Source organism: Strongylocentrotus purpuratus, unplaced genomic scaffold (assembly GCF_000002235.5).
Source record: "Strongylocentrotus purpuratus isolate Spur 01 unplaced genomic scaffold, Spur_5.0 spur5_scaffold_21, whole genome shotgun sequence".
NCBI lineage: Eukaryota > Metazoa > Echinodermata > Echinoidea > Camarodonta > Strongylocentrotidae > Strongylocentrotus > Strongylocentrotus purpuratus.
Genome location: NW_022145607.1, coordinates 41,708,076 through 41,730,525, shown reverse-complemented (window position 1 = coordinate 41,730,525; position 22,450 = coordinate 41,708,076). Strand labels below are relative to the sequence as shown.

At 38.8% G+C, this 22,450-nt stretch overlaps 1 protein-coding gene across 1 annotated transcript; it reads right to left on the bottom strand.

Moving 5' to 3' along the window:
- Positions 1-5,428: 5,428 nt before the first annotated feature.
- On the bottom strand, positions 5,429-22,351 carry LOC575681 (28S ribosomal protein S9, mitochondrial). The gene is made up of 10 exons (XM_030994841.1): positions 22,260-22,351; positions 17,519-17,639; positions 15,551-15,654; positions 14,592-14,765; positions 13,967-14,052; positions 13,457-13,532; positions 12,434-12,559; positions 8,288-8,439; positions 6,673-6,842; positions 5,429-5,936 (listed from the first exon to the last, which is right to left on the bottom strand). The coding sequence occupies exons 1-10, from the start codon at positions 22,338-22,340 to the stop codon at positions 5,845-5,847; spliced, it is 1,182 nt and encodes a 393-aa protein (XP_030850701.1). The 5' UTR covers positions 22,341-22,351; the 3' UTR covers positions 5,429-5,844.
- Between the last annotated feature and the right edge of the window lie 99 nt (positions 22,352-22,450).

The following is a 22,450-nucleotide window of genomic DNA, read 5'->3' as shown; positions in this document are numbered from 1 at the left end:
TGTGTACAGTCCTTGTAACTTTACCAAGACTGGGCCAAATTTCTTATCATTTTGATATTTCCAGAACCTTGCAGTACACACCAATACTTATATGCCAGATGATCAACCTTTTCTGATCGATTCCACAACGTTTCTTTCACAATGCAATATCGCATGACCAGAACTAAACTTTATCTTTAATACTCTTTTATTCAACATAAAAATGACTTGTGAGTAGACTAATCACTGCACCTGTACATGCTCACATACATGTAGAGTAAAGCCTGCACTGCATGAACCCTAGTGTGACTTGGCTTACATGCACTAGGTTTTATGTCCATACTCTGTAACCTTTGACCCATAGAATGTCAGGTCCGGTTTTCTTAAAGATAGAATTTACACATTCTCGCTTAATTGATTGGTAACCTTAAAGGTAGATCTGTTATGGTATTATGGTTAGTCTTCCAGTAATGGTCCCATATAATGAGTTCCATGTCGGTGAGGAAGAAATGATTGAATTCTTGTTGATCATCAAAGTAAGGGGTTGTTTACTATAACAGTCTCATCTTACATGTACATGCACCTACATAACAATGTTCTGGTATTTTTACATAACCTTTAGAAATGTGTTTTGTAAAAAGTCTTAAAGATGACTGCTTTGAAAATGAAATAAGAATACATTTTTGTATTGAAAATGTATTGGTTGAAATAGGACATATGCAGTAGTCCTAAATATATCCATATCATTTATTTTTTTCACCAGCATAGTTTGGAGCTCATGAGTTTTAAAGTGTTGTCATGATATTGTCCATTTGTTTTGTTTTGTTTTTGCTGAAAACTTTATAGCTACATATTGTATAGTTATTCATACACATGTGTTACAATTTTGCTTTTATTTTGTTGGTTTTTCTTTGCCCCTAGTCTATTGCTCCAAGTTTAGGGTCATAATTTTGCTGCATCAAATGATCAGGAGTGTTTTGTTTTTATTAAGCATGTACATCTAAAGATGAAGTTGAGTTCTGGTCATGCGATTGCATTGTGAAAGAAACGGTGTGGAACCGACCAGAAAAGGTTGATCATCTAGCATATAAGAATTTGTGTGTATTGCAAGGTTCTGGAATCATCAAAATGATAAGAAATTTGGCCAAGTCTTGGTAAAGTTACAAACACTTGCACAGAAAGATGTATATGGGACTACACGAACACGTGGCATAAAAAGCCGGCCCCCTGAGTTTTACGATGTTACATGCATATTTAGAATATGAAGGCATTTGAAGAGCCATGCTTTTCAGGGAACATGTCTTAACTGATGTCCTTCCACACTTGCATAATAAGAATGAGTAATGCTCACAAATTATTTTTCACCTCTTCCCAGAACTCAACCTTCTCTTTAAGATTGGTTATTTCCAATCATGGTGTAAGTAGGGTTCTAGTGCGAAAAGTGTATTGTTAAATCATGCAGGCCTACATGCATGTATATTTGACATCGTTCGGGTGTTTACCCAAGAACAGGTGTTTTCAATCACCAGGATTAGCCTTCAGTTTTTTTTATGCTTTGCTTTCCCTTAACCGAAGACTCTCAGAGAGACTAGGAGGTATTTCTTGATAGGACTCTGGGTTTGCTGTGTGCAAACTTGTTCATCCATTAATGGTATTTCCACCAAGTCTGGTGTCAGCGAATTATTATGGCCTTTGCACATGGAAACTGACGACCCAACCTCTGGCTCTTAAAAGACAATATGTAGAAACCTCTGAGCAAATTGTGCAATATTAAGTGTTTTCATATTGAATGCATTGTTGGTACTAATTAGGCTTGCACTCATCATTCAATTTCAATTTATCTTTTATCTTGCAGTATTCTCATGTACTCTGAAGTTATTTCATAGGCTCAAATGTAGTAATAAGTGTGTTTTTCTTTTTGTTTGCTATTTAAAAAAAAAATTACGTTGGCATCAAAACAAGTTTTTAGAAGATGGTGTCAGATCATAAGAGTACAATGTAGCTGCTAATTACCCCCATTTTTTTTTAAAACTTCATACCATGTGCAGAGTTCTGGGTAAATTTCCTTATCATACAGTCACAAGGACCACCTTTGTGTTCAGTGATTTAACTTTTTACAAACCAAAAGAAGAAAACATATTTATAGTTAAGAACCCTTTTTTAAAAGTTTATGGCAATTCTCTTTTAAAAGTCTTTGGGTTAAGTACCCTAACTATAAGCCCCCCTTTCCACAGATATCTTTCTACTTGCTCTATGCTATTAAAACAGAAGAGAATATAAAGCAGTCTACCTGTTATTTCTTTGGCACAAAGTGCAGAACATAATTTCATCTTTCAGATGAATACATATGTACATTGTACATATATTAAATTGTTTATTTTTTTCTCTTTTTTTATTTTATAGAAACATTGTTTTCTGTTTTAGTTTTTTTCTTGCAGTATTAATATTTTGTCTTGTGTATTAATACGATACACATGATTGTAGTGAGTATGCCCTGAAATATAAAGTGTGGTATTTGTTCCTCTCTTTTCTTTGATATCATACATGTATGCGACATACATTATAAAGGAAGGAAGAGAATATGTACAAATTATCCTGTGATAAATCGGTACTGGGACAAAAAGCATCTTAAAGGTATTACAAAGTTTTGGTATGGGGTCATGCATGTGGTTCAAATTAACATATTGGAAGAATATGCGTTCCTACAATATACATTGATCGTTGTCGCGGTTGAAATCGTGTCTAAAGTTATGAAATTATAAATAATAAACTCTTTATGTTGTATAGCTCCCTCTCAAGGTCAAGATAATAATTTAGCTATGAAACAATGTTTCTTGACTAAAATCGACCGATTAGCTATTCCCATTTGGAAATTATATATCCAAACTACATATTCTGAGATTTTCACGGTCGCAGCTAACATTATACGGCCATAGGCGCTATTGCAAATTTATCATAGTTTACCGGAGCACAGGTAAATTTTGATATTCAATATTTCTCAAAAACAGAAGTGTTTTAGGGGCTAATTCTTTTAGTGCTTATAATACATCCACAGGGGCATCCAAATATATCAAAATTGTAAAGATACACTATCCACCCAATTTTCAAAATTTCCCAAAACTTTGTATTACCTTTAATGTGCTTAGAATTGAACAATTGATTGTATTTGAAATTTATGTACATTTATTAACCATAGAAAAGAAATATGCGGTTATCACTGAGATGTACAATCTTGAAATGCTGTACATCACCAAGCATTACTCAGCGTTACATACTCTCCGTGTATTGAATGATGATTCACAGTATTTATGTGACGCCATGTTTCTTAAAAAAAAACAGAGGCTCATCCTCCTCAAATAGATCAGTTCATAATAAGGACATGGTTCAAATGACCCTGAATAACTACAGATCAATTAACATGGAGAAGTCCCACTTTGTGCTTTTTAGAATAATCACTGCCAAAGTGATGGAGGTGTTTCATGAATACGTTTTGTTTGCCCTCACAAGAAGAATGCTTCCATGAGTGCATATCCAGTATTTGCTCAGTGGGTATTAAATTAATTAATAGAAATTGTTTTTATAAAGGAAACTTGCAAAGTTGCACAGCTTTAATTAAAAGTGCCCAATTGCTGTTTATACTATTTTGAGAGAATTTATTGTCTCATTTTATGATGAAGTTGTGCTACCATGTGTTATACAAACAATCAAGAGAGCCTATTGTACAGTTATGAAATAAAGAAAGTATCTCATTCAAAACTAGACAACTCTTCTATGTGTAATATGTTTATGTTGCAGTAAAAGGTGTATTGTGTATAAAGCCATTATTTTTATGAGGACGATGCCTTTAACAAAATATAAACAGGAAAAAATAGTGCTAACATGAATTGTAAGATGCCTGTAATATTTATCACTAAAATCCCCCGTCATCAACATAAAAATTTGTATTGAAAAATATCACCTTATAAAGAGTAGAGACATGAACATGTACCTGTACTATTCAATTCTCGCAAATGATTTTTATAAGTGTATTAACGCTTGAAGAAGAAAAAAGCCAAATAATTGTTTTAGAAAAACATCCTTCTCAACCCTTATGAAAAACTGACAGAAGAATGGTAAAATTACAATTTTCCAAGATTCTGTTTTTTTTCTTCATTTAGAGCCGATATATCAGTATCTTGAGGCACCGTTAACCTACACGTATTCAGAGAAGATGATATTATACAGTGTCAATGGCAATCTACTTTGTTCAATATTTAGGTATTAGGTAAGCTATTTGCATAAAAACAGTTTGAAAGAAGACAAAAGATGCAGAACTATTGTTTCAATTTCATATAAATTTTAATTTCAATGACATACATTACACACTTCACAATTTCTTTTAATCAAAGGGAGCAGTGTGGCCGAAGCACCTCTTCAAAGATTCCCCTATGCTCAATAAGAAAGGAGCATCCACATTGATAGATACAGGAATAGACGGCCAATAATATCTGCCAAAAGCCAGATAGGCATTCACTCTATGATACAAGGTAGAGCCTATCTTGCTTTTTCCAGATATAATGAGTAATGACTACCCATCTTTTCTTTTTTTACAGGAGTTTGACATCTAGCTTATACAGTCAAACCTGCTTTAGTGACCACCCGTCTACAACAACCACCTTTGTTGTTTCCCTTGAAAGTGGTTTCTCATTGAGACATGTACTAAAGGAACCTGTCTAAAAAGACCACTTTTTGTGTTTCCCTTGGGCAGTCGCTATAGACAGGTTTGACTGTATCTCTCATTGCACATGATAAGTTTCTGTAAACATCATCAATTCTTGATATTAAGATTTTATATGAGCTTGATTTTATATGAGCTCATTTTTAAAAGTGGATATTTTTTCTCTTTGATCTGAAAGTCAAAATCATCTCTGGTCATTAACCCCTTGACTATTGGAATTTTTTATTCCCATAGGCTCAATACATGGTCCACCCGGTTCCTGCAGGCAATGAGTCTGAATAGACCAGTTCACGGTTAGCACATGGCTGCAATGAACCCGAATATCCACAGATCTTCAAAACATGAAGAGGTCCCACTTTGTACGTTTTGAAATAATCACTCCTACAACGACGGAGGTGCTACATAAATAACCTTTGTTTCCCTTTTTTAAAGAATACTTCCACCTGTGTATCATGGAGGGCACTGCTTGTGCATGAATAAATACCGGTAATGATTACATAACTTTCATGAGCACGTATCCAGTATTTTGTCTCTGTGTATTTCACAATTTGTGCTACAATGACCTTTATCCGCTCATGCTCATGGCAACCACATGTTGGTACTGTAAGCCAATCAAAGTTCACAGGAACTGTTCTAGTTTTATCATCCTGCGATGCCATTGTAGATCTTGAAGTTAGGACTCGGTCATTCTCTCTCTCTGCAAAGATTCTTTCATACTAGCAATGCAAGGTAATATGAACAAGTTATGTGTATATCTTCCTCTGCATAATTGCATAATTGAAGAATGAACTACAATCGGCTCATGAACAAGATCGATCTGAAATTCCCACTTGTTCTGAAAAGAGAGTAGAGACCCATACACGTACAATGTACATGATGCAGGCCTGTATGTTCTGTGCAATATGGAAGGTGTGAATCCAGGCCAAAGCTTGGACAACAAGTAATCCTCTAAGTAGTGCTCCACTGGTGTCCAATTCGGAATTCACATTGCTGCCTGTTTCCTATAGATAGTACATTCCCACATAGCATATTAGAGAGATAGTGGTGACCTAGCGGACGTGTGTTCAACTCTGCTGCCCTCGTATTTGAGGAACAGAGCAGGAGAGTATCAAGATCATGGTAAGTCCTTGAGCAACCCAAGGCAATGGTTATCTTTTCTTCCAGGTGAACTTCTTTCTGGCTCCAGCTTGCCCTGGCTTCTTCCTCTCTCTGAGCCTAGGATCTAATGTGAGCAGTCCCGCTGTAAGAGAGAGAGAGGGAAAGAGAGAAAGAGAGAGAGAGTGAGAATGAGTGAGAGAGTTTTACAAACCTCTCTTTAGTATGTTGAATACACCTAGTCGTCTGATTGGTCGAAATTGGAGTCATGATTTCAGCCATGCCCGCAAAGAAACGAACTGTGCCCGTTGCCCCGTAATGGTCATAGTTAATGACACAGATGCCCTTTGCTCGGGTAATGGGCATAGTAAGATTTTGCTGAGATCCCCATTGGTTTATGTGTAAAATTTTCTTTATGCGAGGCGGATACCATACAGTGTGTGTGCAATTCCCGATCGATCGCAACATTCAGGCAACTTTCCATCTAAGATTAACTGACAGTGTCTCAGATTATCTGTGATGTTTTAACCAATCTTTACTCAAGAAAAAGAGTAATAAGGCAAGAATTCTTTGTAGGCTATTTTGTGAATTTGGTATATAAAATATATATGGACTGCTTTAATATTCAAGGCATAGCAGGATGTAACGACCCCTTGAGCCTATAGAAACGGTTATCCCACTCATAGCAGTCAATATTATTATTATTATCTGTATCAAATTATATACACTTAAATATTGTATCAAACCATATTATGTTCATGAAAATGTATGATGAAAAAAAGAAAAAAGATGCAGAAACCAATAAATCAAATCAAATCAAATATATCTATAATATAAGAAATGGTTTCAATGGATGGTAAAGAAGAGAAAAGTGCATTCACCTTGTCTCATCTGCTCAATCTTCTGCTGGTCCACGAAGCTACACAGCGCCCTCGAGATAGCAAGTCGGACAGCCCCGGCCTGACTGGTCCTGCCCCCTTCAACCACCTCACACTCCACATCAAACCGGCCCAAGGTCTCTGTGAAGTTAAAAGGAAACAGGATTTGTTCTCTGTGGAGAGAGAGAGAGAGAGAGAGAGAGGGAGAAGGATAAGAAATGTTTAACGTGACCTAAGTCTATCAACTACATTATAGCCTGTAATCTAGGCGGAGTGCCGAGCTTTTTTCTTTGCTGCTAGACTAACCCTAAGCAGAACGTCTGATACGGCGAGACTACGAACCGTGAGTCGCGAAGCGGCTCACCGCCTATAATCACTGGTCTAGCTAATCAATATTCATATATATTCAAAATGGCGGATCTATGAATCATTCAACAGCCCTACCAAATAAGGTACACCTATGTTACGTTCGACCAATCATAGAATCCGTGGTCGCGTAGAAAATCACAGCACAAGGGGATTGCTTGGTATATTGCACTCTTTCCAAAACCAGTAGGTAATGCAACAAAAATATCCCTGCCGGCTTCAATAACGCTACGAATAGCGGATTCCTGCAGTTCTCTGAATTTTCCATTAGGAATGCCTAGTTTGTTGGCCGCATATGATAAACTTTCTCGCAGAAGATCGTCGTCGCATGAACTACCCGCCATCTTGGATGAAGAAAATGACGTAATGTCACGTGATTTATAATATGCATATGCATAGATTCTTCTCCATACGTGTTTCTGATTGGTTGAGTTCATTTCATATTCATGAGGTTTTTTCGTACGAAAAACTGCCACGGATTCATGGTCGATAATAAAAAAACGACTAAAGCTAGACCAGTGATTATAGGCGGTGAGCCGCTTCGCGACTCACGGTTCGTAGTCTCGCCGTATCAGACGTTCTGCTTAGGGTTTGTCTAGCAGCAAAGAAAAAAGCTCGGCACTCCGCCTAGATTATAGGCTAACTACATTACTGCTTTAGCCAATTTGAAGTGCTCATATGTTTTTAGTGATTACAACTTTCAAAAATTCATACGGTAGTCAATTTTCATCATTTTGCCTCTCTGATTTTTCTGCTTTCTTTTAGAGTAGTTGTGTATTTGGGTTGGATTCCACTTTAATTAATCTATTAAGAAGAAGGAGAAGGAGGAGGAGAAGAAGAAGAAGAAGCAGAAGAAAAGGGGGAAGGAGGAGAAGGAGAAAGAGGATGAGAAAAACAAGAGGAAGAGGAGGAGGAGGAAGTAGGAGGAGAAGGAAAAGAAGAAGGAGATGACGAAGGAGAAGAATAGATAAGTGGTATAGCACTCATGTCCTTCACACTTGACACTTTTGGTGCTCCAATATTATTACCCCAGCTTTAGCATGGCTGTTGTTACAATGCTCTAGCATTTCAAAGAATTAATTCCTGCTCGGTACTGATTTACTTCACCTGGGTTGAGTGTAGCAGATGCAGATTAATGTCATGTCAAAGGACATTCATGTCGTGGCGGGGAATCAAACCCTATACCTTATGACCTGTAGTCCAGTGACTTATCCACTAGACCACAACAACTCTACTATGAAGGTGGACCTACCTTACTCGCACCCAAGTGAAATACTTGAGAAACTCCATTCCATTGACCGTGACTTGACCTTTCCCTTGATCCTTCAGCGTGACCCAGGCCTTGGCGCTCTTCCTCCAGGCATCCCCCTTGCTGTAGGGTTGACCATTCTCGTCTTCTAGAATCTAAACAAAAACAGTTTCAAAATTATATGAAAATTAGCATGATTGAAGATTTGAAAGTGTACCAATAACCTAAAAAAACTAGATGGAACTTCGACTGCGCGCAGTCGAAAATGATGCCTCCGTCATAGAGCAATTTTACAAACCAAAACAGAAGAAATTTTTCAAATTCAAGTTCAATTGTAATCCATTAACAGGTTTTCAGAATATTGTGATTACAAGCTATTTTTGCATACATAATGAGCCCATGACCTTTGACCTTATGAACCAAGAATCTACTCAGTTCATTGGCTCTGCAAGAAACATACATGACCTAAGTTGGCAGGAATCCATCAATCGGTTCTTGAGATAACGCGATCACGAGCTGTTTTTGCATACATAATGTGCCCTGTGATCTTTGAACTTTGACCTTGTGACCCCTACATCTAATCAGTTCATCGGCTCTGCAAGTAACATACATGACCTAAGTTTGGCAGCAATCCATCAATCGGTTCTTCAGATAACGCGATCACAAGCTCGTTTTGCATACATAATGAGCCCTGTGGCCTTTGACCTTTGACCTCGTGACCTCAAAATCTAATCAGTTTTTTGGCTTTGCAAGTAACATACATGACCTAAGTTTGGCAGCAATCCATCAATCGGTTCTTCAGATAATGCGATCACGAGCTCGTTTTGCATACATAATGAGCCCTGTGACCTTTGACCTTTGACCTCGTGACCCCAAAATCTAATCAGTTCATCGGCTCTACAAGATACATACATGACCAAAGTTTGGCAGGAATCCATCAACCAGTTCTTCAGATAACGCGATCACGAGCTCGTTTTGCATACATAATGAGCCCTGTGACCTTTGACCTTTGACCTCGTAACCCCAAAATCTAATCAGTTCATCGGCTCTACAAGATACATACATGACCAAAGTTTGGCAGGAATCCATCAACCAGTTCTTCAGATAACGCGATCACGAGAACGGGACGTACGTACGTACGTACGTACGTACGGACGTACGGACGGACGGACAACCCGAAAACATAATGCCTCCGGCTACTTCGTAACGGAGGCATAAAAATTGTTATGTAAAGCTAGAATGCATATAACCAACCTAAACAATATCTAACACAAAATTTACCAAGCTTTCTATTGGCTAACAGATAGGGAGTAAAATAAATAAAGAATAACATAAAACAGCGCACACGGAACCCAAGTCAAACCTGGGTTCCGTGTGAGCCCTACTTTAAAGGTATTACAAAGTTTTGGTATGGGGTCATGAATTTGGTTAAAATTAACATATTGGAGGCATATGCGTTCCTACAATATTGATTGATCGTTGTCGCGATTGAAATCGAGTCTAAAGTTATGAAATTATAAATAATAAACTCTTTATGTTGTATAGCTCCCTCTCAAGGTCAAGATATTAATTTAGCTATGAAACAATGTTTATTGACTAAAATCGACCGATTAGCTATTCCCGTTTGGAAATTATATATCACAACTACATATTCTGAGATTTTAATGGTCGCAGCTACCATTGTACGGCCATAGGCGCTATTTGAAATTTATCCAAATTTACCGGGAGCACCGGTAAATTTTTATATTAACTTTTTCTCGAAAACAGAAGTGTTTTAGGGGCTAATTTTTTTAGTGCTTATAATACATCCACAGGGGCATCCAAATATATCAAAATTGTAAAGATTCACTATCCACCCAATTTTCAAAATTTACCAAAACTTTGTATTACCTTTAAGTGAGCGTGTGCATTGAGTTTTCATTTCAGGTACACTATATGATTTTACATAAAACATGATTTGAAACTTAAATGCACCAAGAGATGAATAGTGCATATGAACATACAGTGTAGTTCATTGTTACAAAATAATGTTTTCATAGGTATAACATACATTTTAACAAATAAATATCTAGTGGACTGCCCTGAAAATCTGGTCCTAATGAAGAAAATAACGTTCAGAAACAAAGAAATCTATATTCACATGAAAAAAATGGACTCACTAATAAAATTCATAAACATGTAGATAAATATATCTTGAGATAAACCCAGTGCAAATTAGTACAGAATAATGACCATATCAGAAGCAAAAATATAGAATAAACTGTCAAAGACCAGCTAAAAAAGGTATGCATTGTAACATGCTTGTGAGGCAAATTAAAGATCCTCCATTATTTAATACTGAATTTGTCTTGCTGTTCATGTTTGAGCCCAGAGAAACTTATTTAGTACGTCTCACAAATGACATCATCATAATAGATACAGGTAATCTATGCATGTAATAATAATCAAATAGTGAGGTTACTCTAGCATGGCTTGCTGGCCCCACAGGCCACAATACAGTCAGGTGGGGAATTCCGATTACCATGCCCTTGACCATGTTATTGTTTTAAAGGGATAGTTGAGTTTTGATTTTAGACTGCAAATGCCTTCAAAGTGCATGTTTATTGCTATGAAGGTAATTTTGGACCCCGAAATGTGTGAAATTTAGCCAATACAATCATATCAATTCAGCTCCACTTTTTAAAACTAGATGGAATTTTGACTGCGCGCAGTCGAAAATGATGCCTCCGCCATAGAGCAATTTAAACATGTTTGGAGTTTAAATCTCCAGTGGTTCTTGAGATATCATGATAACAATCTCAATGTATGGAATTTCATAAGTTGACCTCTGTGACCCTTGACCTTTGACCTACGTGCTCCAAAATCTAATCAAATTGTCTTCCTATGGTGATACACACTATCATTAAGTTTGAAGTTTAAATCTCCAGTGGTTCTTGAGATATTTAATATGGTGATACATACTATCATTAAGTTTGAAGTGAAAATTCTCCATGGTTCTTGAGATATCGCGATAACAATCTCAATGTATGGAATTTCATAAGTTGACCTCTGTGACCCTTGACCTTTGACCTACGTGCTCCAAAATCTAATCAGATTGTCTTCCTATGGTGATACACACTATCATTAAGTTTGAAGTGAAAATTCTCCAGTGGTTCTTGAGATATCGCGATAACAATCTCAATGTATGGAATTTCATAAGTTGACCTCTGTGACCCTTGACCTTTGACCTACGTGCTCCAAAATCTAATCAGATTGTCTTCCTATGGTGATACACACTATCATTAAGTTTGAAGTTTAAATCTCCAGTGGTTCTTGAGATATAATGATAATAATCTCAATGTATGGAATTTCATAAGTTGACCTCTGTGACCCTTGACCTTTGACCTACGTGCTCCAAAATCTACTCAGATCGTCTTCCTATGGTGATACATACTATCCTTAAGTTTGAAGTTTTTACATCTCCAGTGGTTCTTGAGATATCATGATAACAATCTCAATGTATGGAATTTCATAAGTTGACCTCTATGACCCTTGACCTTTGACCTACGTGCTCCAAAATGTAATCAGATTGTTTTCCTATGGTGATACATACTATCCTTAAGTTTGAAGTTTAAATCTCAAATGGTTCTTGAGATATCGCGCTAACAAACTCAATACAAGGAATTTCATAAGTTGACCTCTGTGACCTGTGACCTTTGACCTACGTACTCCAAAATCTAATCAGATCGTCTTCCTATGGTGATAAATACTATTCCCGAGTCTTAAGTTTAAATCTTAAATGGTTCTTGAGATATTGTGATAACGGTCAAACGGGACGGACGTACGGACTGACGTACGGACTGACAACCCGAAAACATGATGCCTCCGGCACCACCTTCGGTGGCGGAGGCATAAAAACAGTGACCGTTAATTAATTAATAATGACAATACATGCATGGGCCGGCTGTTGCGCAATAAACTAGTACAAAAAGGCCAACAAAAAAGCCAACATCGGCATTGGCTGAAATACGAAGTTAAAGGCGTTATTTTGTTTTTTCAACGGCTTTTTCAAATTATCAAATATATGTGTAGCGCCCTCTGCAACAGAACTCAACTATCCCTTTAAGCCTCTTGTTATGGATGCTGAAGAAGCTAGAAGAGATGGCTTACTGGACTAATGACTTCCTTGCTGAGCTCAGCGACTAGTTCTCGTCTAAACTTGTGGATATAATCGCTGACTTCACTTGCATACGGTAGCTGCAGTATCCTCTCCAACAGACTGATAAAATTTAAATACTGTGGGTAAAAAGATGGATGGAAAATGTTATATAACCCAGTATCTGTTTTGAATTCTTCTTGTTGATCCTAACAATGAAATTAATTCTAAATCTGCACTGTGAATAAGTTATCAGACTTTTAGTTTTAGGTGTCTACATGTATTAAAAGGAATTCATGAATTGAAATGATTTGTTCTAACACATACAAGGTATAGGATGATTGGAGATGCTTACAGTTAAATAATATTCAAATATACATAATACAAAATACGGTTCCATAATAAAATCAGTTGAGATCAGTGAGTACAGTCATCTAAAATTACCTTTTGAATGAATTTCATTATCATAAATAATTTGAAATTTGCATAGATGTAGTTATCTCATATTTCAAACATTCATAACTTTCTTATGATTGGTCAGAATCATTTCAAACTCCACCTTTCCGTTTCTCTGATTTGTCTGCTTCTATTCAAATGAACTCAAAGAGCTTATTACAAGGGTTGGACTACCCTTGAATGCTAATGTTTCTAAGCCAGTGAAAAAAATACACGGGGCTCAGGGCGAATTTGCCCCCGAAATGCCTAAAAGAGCCCCGTAAATTTGCATAGAGTTCAATGCAAAATAAATTTTAGGGTAAAATTCTTATGCAGGCAAGCTTGAAAAGTAGCCCCCGAAAAATAAACATTAATTTTTTCCCTGTCTAATCATTGTACTATTATTAAATAGGCATTGGCATAGCTACCCTGATAAGGCGCTCTGGGTATCGAGAAATGTCTTCCTACCAGGTACCTATTTATATCACCTGGGTAGAGAGTGGCATATGCAGATTACACCATCCTCCATCACCACTACCCCCCTCCCAACAAATAAAGAGATAGAAATAGATATCATAAAAATGATACCAATAAAAACAAACCTCCTTGTCGGACAGTGCTTCTACCACTATTCTCTCAACAGACGCTTTGTCTATCCATTCACTCCTTGCAAGGTTCCTGCATTCAAATTCAAATAAAATTAAAGTAATAGTCAAATATTAGAAAGTATACATCCACTACTAAAAAGACTTCTCTTCCCTACAGAAGGGTAGAATAATTGTCCGGGGCCAAACTCCAGGGGAGTGTTTCACAGAGACTAAGATCGACTCTAAGTTGGACTTAACTATGGCAGGCTGTTCATGCCACTGTTTGCTCTCGCCATTATGATCTTAAGATATAGTATCTGTCCTAGGAAGGATTTTGGTTCATCGGTAAAAATCTTTAAGGTGTACAACATTTAACCTGATCTTGTGACCACCTGTCTACAAACACCTTCTTTTTTGCCTTTGAATAGTATTTCTCATGTATGAAAGACACCTGCATAATATAAAGACATTCTTCCTACAGTCAATCTTCCACATTAGCTGTCAGTATATGTTCACAGTACTTACACAGGATGAGTTTCATGTATGAGGATTCCTTTTCTTATCATCTCGTCCTCCTTAGCGATGACTTTATTTGCTTCATTCACTGTGTCCTGCAGAAAATAGGTAAAATATTTGTTAATAAAAACTTCAAGACGAGCGTTCAGTTTTCATGATGGAAGAAACCAGTGGTATATATATAGAAATTTACAGATGGAAAGAGAAAGTTGGGTGACAATATCAATCGCATATGGTGTAGAACTAATTACAGTATGTAAGTAAATATTTGCAAGTCTCACATTCTTCCCCCTCCCCAACTCTTCTATCTCTCTCTCTCTCTCTCTCTCTCTCTTTCTATCCTTTCCTTCTTCTGTGTCTGCTTATTTCTATCCATTTATCTTTTGCTTCAGTAAATGTCTGATTCTGTCTCTTTCTCTCTCTACAATTTTCCTTGCCATAACCTGTTTCTCATAAACTTTTTTTTTTTCCGCATTCAACCATTTTTTAATATCCTCTAAATCTATATCAGCATGTTATTTTGAGATGAACAAAGTCTTCGCCAGAAGAATGCCCAACAAACAAACAAATTAAAAATCATTTCACACACTTGACACATGCAATTGAGAAATATACTTCCATCTTCTTAACTCACATGCATGAGATTATAGTAGTTTGGTTTGCCAGTGTAGAACAAGGCATCAAAGGGTCTACCATCTGGTCCAAACTGGGCTGCCTTCTGGGGTGGGTAGTAGTCTGCTGGAGGCTTCATCATAGGCCTCGCCTTCTTATCAAATAGACCCGATGGGAAGAGATACTCAATGGCCCTCTGGAAGGTACAAGAGAACAAGCATTAAAGATAAAGACCAGTTCTGGTCGTGCGATTGCATTGTGAAAGAAATGTTGTGGAATCGATCAGAAAAGGTTGATCATCTAGTATATAAATATTGGTGTGTACTGCAAGGTTCTGGAATCATCAAAAGATTGAGAAATTTGGCCCAGTCTTGGTAAAGTTACAAGCACTGTACACAGAAAGACACATGCGCGATATCTATCAGGTCCAAATAGATATAATAATTTACCATATATATCAATTAGTAGGCGGTTTCCCAGCAAATTTGTTATCATCATGTATTAGTCAAAACATATTCTTTCACATGATTGGTGATTATAGCTTCTATTTCATTTTTTGAGAGGGGGCGTTTCCAAAACTGGTCTTTACCTTTAACTTCATTTTCTTATTTTCATTGGAAAACAGTTGAGAAAATTAAAAAATGGTTGGGAGAATTTACTCTTAATCCCTGTTAGAGGGTGTTGCACGGTGATGCCTTCAAAGAAAATCTTAAATATCTTTGTGGTTTGAGAATTTTCTCAGGATATTTTGCCTGTTAGAGGGTCAGTACAGTATTAACAGGAATATAATAAGTACCATTTCATACAAAAAATTACACAGTTTTTTCATCATCAACCATCAACAATGTTACCGAGTCACTTTGATGAGAAGTTTATTGTGTTATTCAGTAACTAATGCAAAAGTATATACACTGTAAGTTGATAGCAGAATTAAAGTATCTGAGCAGAGTCTGTAAAATGAAATGAGAAGTTTAGACTTACATCTACATCTTCTTGTTTAAAGTCCTCTGGATCCTCCCCCATCATGTTGGCAAGGTGACGTCGCCCTCGCTCATAAGATAACTCCTCTCGTTGAATCAACGTATCTGAAACAAATCAGACGATAAAACACATAACATTTCATTTCTTAAGTATTTTGTGTGTACTTCCAAGTCTAACAGGCTTTATATATTCATTATCAATGAGTACAGTGTATATGCCATTTCTCGACAAAACTCCTATATTGGTAGCCTAAACCTAGCGGTTCATCTCAAAGATTGCCAGTCATGACACATTCAGATTTCTTCAAGAAACTGTGAATGCATAACAGTTATTGTTGACGTTTGAAACTTGATAAAGATGGCAGATTGTTTCTTTTATTTACTTTTGACAAGAATACACTTGTAACTAAGCAAGTGATGCCTTGGAGAATGTGTAGAGGAGGGCCACTAGGGTTTGTACCTTCATTCAAACGACTTGGTTATGACGAGAGACTGAAGGTGCCTATGGCTTTTAAGTTATAGACGAGCTCTTGGCGATATGATAGAGACTTTCAAACTGCTCAAAATATATGATTCTAATGCAACTCCTCTCTATTAAAGATAAAGTTGAGTTCTGGTCATGTGAAAGAAAAGGTGTGGAATGGATCAAAAAAAGTTGATCGTGTAGAATGTAAGTATTGGTGTGCACTGCTAGGTTCTGGAGTCATCAAAATAATAATAAATTTGACCCAGTCTTAGTAAAGTAATAAGCACTGTACACAGAAAAATGTATATGGGACTAAATAAAAAATGTCGGGGCTACTAACCTTGATTTCCTTATCTTTCTATGCTCATTACTCAGCCAGTATACATTTTCTACCAAAATTGTTTCGCAAATAACATTTATTTGTACTCTTGAACAATCAGTGTAAGTTTCGTTTGATTCTGTGAGAATTCATTTTCTTTTTTTTACCAGAACTCAAGTTTATCTTTAATATATAGACAAGCTCTTGGCGATATGATTGAGACTTTCAAGCTGCTCAAAATATATCATTCTATTTGCAACTCCTCTCTAACTCTAAGTCTCTCTTTGAGCTCAGTACCACTAGTACTAGGGGAACACAGATTTGAAGCACAGAGCAGACAAAAGTATTCAGAGTAACGTCTTCTCTACCAGAATAATTTGTAGAACAGCCTTCCAAACCAATTTGTGGAGGCTGATACTGTTTTTCAGTTTCAAAAATAGGCTGGATAAGTTTTGGCAAAATGCTGAATTTAAGTACAATATTTACAAAGCAGCTTCCCCAGATCGCACCCATACTGCTGGAGTACAAGCAATTACCCAGGATCTGGGGGGTGTTTCACAAAGATCCTAAGTAGAACTTAACACTAAGTTTGACTTAAAAATTATGGACAGCCATTGGAGCCTTAAAATGAAATATACTCAAAAGCAGAAATTCAAGTATTTTAGACATTTTATAAATTCCACAACAAGAATATGAAATTTCCTTAATGATAGAAAATGTGACTGATTTGAATAAACATTTTATGCCTTTCAAAAATATTTTTACCAAATATTTTCAAAGATGCTAATGGCTTTCCATAATTTTTAAGTCCAACTTAGAGTTAAGTTCTACTTAGAATCTTTGTGAAACACCCCCCAGGACTAGGCTTAATCTGGACATAGGCATCTCAACCTGTATCAAGAAGTCCACCTAAGTAAGTAACTTTAAGTAAGTACAGTATGTTCTCAGGCCTTAAATTTCAACATTTTTAGGGCAAGGCCACTTTTCTGTAGGGCACATTTTTATATTACAGCACAAATAGGAAGAATTGGAAAGGGCACAAAACTCTCCAAGGCCAATGAGAGGGGCATTGAGGCCGATCAAAAGGGCATCCACGGCCATGGCCTTGGTGGCCTTGGATTAATTTAAGCCCTGATGTTCTACAGCGGTTTGAAGAAGTACTTGTTCCGCAAATCTACTCTTACCATAAGCTGTTCTTCTGTCTTGGGCAGCAGCAATCACGGCAGCTACAGAATCTTTCTGTTTCTTCTCTTTCTTCGGCTGGACATCTGTGGAGAAGAGCTTCCATTGTTGGGTGTCTATAACCTACATTTTGATGACAAAGAGACAACAACAGAACATGGTTTAACTGTTATGACACTCAGAGACCCATAGCCATGTGGAGCAATGGGGAACATCTACTAGTGTACTAGTATTAAAAACAAAACAATTATATTGTACATGTACTGATGTATTGAATGAGTCTACATGTAGGTAAGATTGAACTTGATTACAATCGTCAAGGTCTTTTCACATATACATGTACTTTGCTACAAAATATCACCCCTCCCCCTATTTTAAACGGTTACTGCGCATAAAGAAAGATGACGTCAACAGGGCTGTCAACCTTTGGGGAACTGCTTCGAGGGAGATGGTATGCAATTTTTTGGCTCAACAAGGAAGGGGGTGGGGGGGGGGGGGTGTTGAGTAAGAATTTTTTTTTTTTTAATCAAAGTACTTACTACCCCCCCCCCCCCCCATACGATACGAGTACGCTGTCGCCGGTTCTTTGTACACGTCTGGCGGGAGGTTTTTTCATAAACCGCGAGATTGCAGGAGAGCGGGAGGGAGGGCGTGGTGGCGGGAGTCTCCCACTACGAGCTGGTGGGACGGTGGGAGAATGAGCGTGGTGGAGCAAGACTCCCTCCAAATGCTGGAGGGTTGACAGCCCTGCGTCCAATGATAGTAACACTAGTTTAAAATATGGCTGCAAAGTGCAAGAATTTCAATACAGAGCTAAATTTTGACGAACAAATTCCTGTTATTAGTGGAAACAATGTAGTTTAGCTCTAGGCCTAGATTCTATAATCAGTAGGGGCACTGGTCCTAGAATGAAACAAGGATATCCTCATAAACGCAGACAAAATGTGTCCTAAAAAATAAGGGTTGTCTGCATTTTTGAGGACGTTTTTTTTCATCGGTGCTTCGGGGGTTTCATGTTACAGAACGGCCTGCTGGCGATGCCAAAATGGATTCCCCGGGGGAAAATAACCCTAGTTCACCGTCTACTTTTATGGGTTGTCCGTCTTCCCAAGGATTTATTGCTCATAATGTGAAGGTCTCTGTACAAAGTCAATGTAAAAAGCATCAAGAAAATCATTGCAGAATCCGTTTTGTGCATTGCCAATGCACCAATCAAAAATATGAAACGTCTGCGAAAATGCAGACATCCTCGTTTATGAAGACGATCCTTATTCTCGGACCAGCGCCCCAACTGATAATATTGGAGCATAAGTGCTTCTGATAGATCTATGCATCCGCTAAAATTGAGTATTTAGGCCTTATTAGGGCACAGTTTTGTGGCAGGATCTGGCCACAAAGTTTGCACAGGAGACCCTATGGTCGGCTTCTGTCTTTAGAAAAAGGAGCTGACCCTACCCAAATAAGAGGCTAACCGTCTAGCGAACGAAACAGACAGAAATTTTCAATCTAGATTTAGATCTTGCTCCACAGCTTGGACAGCCTACCGACAATTCAGGAACCAAGTTGCCAAGAATGTGCACAGAGCACGTTGTGAGTACGTCAACAACATCATCGGGGCAAGCCTTAAGGACAACCCAAAGTCTTTCTGGTCTTACATCAAGACATGTCGTTCTGAAAACATTGGTATTCCTACCTTGCGTACTCCATCTAAACTATGCGCCTCAGCATTAGACAAGGCAGAGACACTGAACGACTACTTCCAGTCTGTCTTTACTCCTCACCAGCTCCAACCTCTTGTACAGAAAGGACCTTCTCCTTTTCCAACTATTGGTCACCTGCATGTTCACAGGACTGGTGTCGAGAAACGCCTCCAACAACTGGACCCTTCAAAGGCCAGCGGACCTGATGAACGTCCACCCAAGCTCCTAAAGTTGGTAGCTCGCGAGATTGCTTCTCCACTGTCCTTCCTGTTTCAACAAAGCTACAACAGTGGCATCGTTCCAGCCCAATGGAAACAAGCACTGGTTACCCCTATTCACAAGTCGGGAGAAAAGTGTGACCCCTCCAACTACAGACCGATCTCACTTACCTGCGTTTGCTGCAAAGTCATGGAACATATCATCCTGAGCCATGTGTCGAAGCATGTTGCAGTGAATAATATCCTCACTGATGCACAGCATGGCTTCCGACGAGGGTTGTCAACAACCACTCAATTGACAACAGCCGTCCACGACTGGTCCTCCATCCTACAGCAGCGTAGCCAAGCTGATATAATCTTCTTGGACTTCAAGAAGGCATTTGATCGAGTACCACACCTTCTCCTGTCAACCAAACTTCAGTACTATGGAATAAGTGGTGACTCACTCCAGTGGATAATGTCTCTCCTCACTGATAGACAACAGGCAGTCGTAGTTGATGGATCCAAATCAACATGGAGGGATGTAACATCTGGAGTCCCCCAGGGATCCGTCATCGGCCCTACCCTCTTCCTGTTGTATATCAACGATATCCAAGACAACATCCAGTCCACAATGCGTCTCTTCGCAGATGACAGCACCCTCTATCGTGAGATTCGATGCCCCGAGGACCATCAAATCCTAAAGGACGATCTCCAACAGCTGTCCAGGTGGTCTTCAAACTGGATGATGGACTTCAACGTGAAAAAGTGCGCTATCCTCACCATCACACGGAAGCGTACTCCCAGCATCCGAGAATACCACCTGTCAAATGGACTGATTCCGAGAGTGAAAGAGTACAAGTACCTTGGAGTAACGGTTGCTGCTGATCTCCGTTGGAACAAGCACTGCCAAACCATCCGGCATAAAGCAAGCCGTACTCTAGGTCTTCTTCGCAGGACTCTCTCACCCTGTACCAGGGATGTAAAGTCCAGGGCCTACACAGCCTTAGTGCGCCCCCAATTGGAGTATGCCTCGGAGGCTTGGAACCCACACAGCGTCACGGTCACAAAAATGCTAGAGCAAGTACAAAGAACAGCGGCTCGCTTTGTGTACCGTGACTACAGATACACCACATCACCATCAGCTCTTGTGGCAGCTCTAGGGTGGGACACGCTTCACACACGTCGAATCCTCGACCAATGCACCCTTCTCTACAAGATCCATCACCGACTTGTCTCCATACCTGCACCAACTATTGTTATCCCTGCTACATACTTCGGAAGACATGACCACAACCTGAAGTATGTAATTCCTGTTGCAACTATCGACTCCTTCAAGTTCTCATACTAGGTCCAAGAGCAATAAGGATCTGGAACCATCTGCCAGGCTCAGCAGTCAATGCAACAGGAATAACCAACTTCAAGGAGGCTGCTCTACCCTCCATCAGAATGATGCAGCCCCCCGTTGGTTCTCACATCATATAAGCTTACTAGCTTGGTTTTTACTTGCACTGGACTTAGCATATTTTACTGTAAATTGACAAGTGCTTTGTCCACACACCATTCCAGCAATTCATGACACTCCTTGTAGTCACTTGCCTCACCTACCATCCCAGTATAGCTTCCTGAGTGAGCTGCCAAAGGGATTACCCAACCAAGTACCAAGTAGACATCATGTACATCTGCACACACTGACACAGCACCTAATCCCACATCAGGCGCGCAGCCAGGGGGGGGGCGGTGGGGGCGGTCGCCCCCCCCCCCCCAAAACGCAGGCCAAAAAAAAAAAGAGAGAGAAAGAGAAGAAAAAAAAGAAAGAGGACGTAGGAATAAAAAGGGAAAAGGAGTCGAGAACGGTACAATGAATCGTCGAAGCTTCCGCGCTTCGCGCGGGAAGGGGGAAACTGAGTTCAAATTAAGAAATATGAGTCGGGAAAGGTACAACGAATCGTCTTCTTTCTCTAATAATTTAATGAAACGTCAAAGCTTCGCGCCAGAGGGGGGGGGGGGGGGAACAGAATTCAGACAAGGATTAAGAGTCGAGAAAGGTACAACGAATCGTCTTCTTTCTCTAATAATTTAATGAAACGTCAAAGCTTCGCGTGAGAGAGGGGAGGGACTGAATACAGATAAGGATTAAGAGTCGAGAGAGGTACAACGAATCGTCTTCTTTCTCTAATAATTTAATGAAACGTCAAAGCTTCGCGCGAGAAAGGGGAGGGACTGAATTCAGACAAGGATTATGAGTCGAGAAAGGTACAACGAATCGTCTTCTTTCAAAGCTTCCGCGCTTCACGCGGGAGGGGGGAAACTCCCCCTCCCTGCACCCACCCCCCTAGGGAGCGCGCTTCGCACGCTCTTTAAGTGATTCGCACGCTTCGCGTGCTCACTACCGCCTAAAATGAAATGAAATGATATCCTGGCTATGCGCTTGTCCCACATCAGTATGAGAATTCACCAGACGGTGGCATGTAGGTCTAGACTCTACTTTAGTCTTTACTTAGGTCTAGATCTAGTTATGTATAGCGAAGAAGAACTTGGATTGACACTTCAGTCAGAGCTTAGCTTCGCTTCGCTTCGCGAGCGAGCTGCGCTCATCCCGATATGATATGCACGAGTTAGCTTTCGATTCACTCCCCGTAAAATAAGCCGTACCCACTGGGCTGGGGTGGTGCGTCTTCCATGACCGCTGCAACTAAGTTAGTTAGTACCACTGACGTTGGCCAAGGAGCACTCTAGTGAGTCTAGTCTAATTTTTACTCGATTTCGTGATAAATGTTTCATACTTAACACAACAAATACAATTATACATTTGATATTTTTCGAAAATATTCACCAATACTAACCTGCAAGGCACGACTATGGTGTGATATTCGCAATAACTTTCCACCGAAAACTCGGAAAAGTCGCCCACCGTGCGCTGCCATCTTTATTCTACAAGAACACTTGAGATTTTAAATACAATTTTTATTTTATTAAGCAATAAAATAATGATATTCGCTATCAAAATATTTTATTTTCATTATTAATATTAATA

Excerpts from the sequence above, each read along its gene's own strand:
- LOC575681 (XM_030994841.1), bottom strand. The coding sequence starts at position 22,340 with ATGGCAGCGCACGGTGGGCGACTTTTCCGAGTTTTCGGTGGAAAGTTA. Across the intron at positions 14,053-14,591 it reads ACTACTATAATCTCATGCAT|GACACAGTGAATGAAGCAAA; the intron begins GTGAGTTAAGAA and ends TATTTTCTGCAG. Across the intron at positions 5,937-6,672 it reads GATTGAGCAGATGAGACAAG|CGGGACTGCTCACATTAGAT; the intron begins GTGAATGCACTT and ends TCTCTCTTACAG.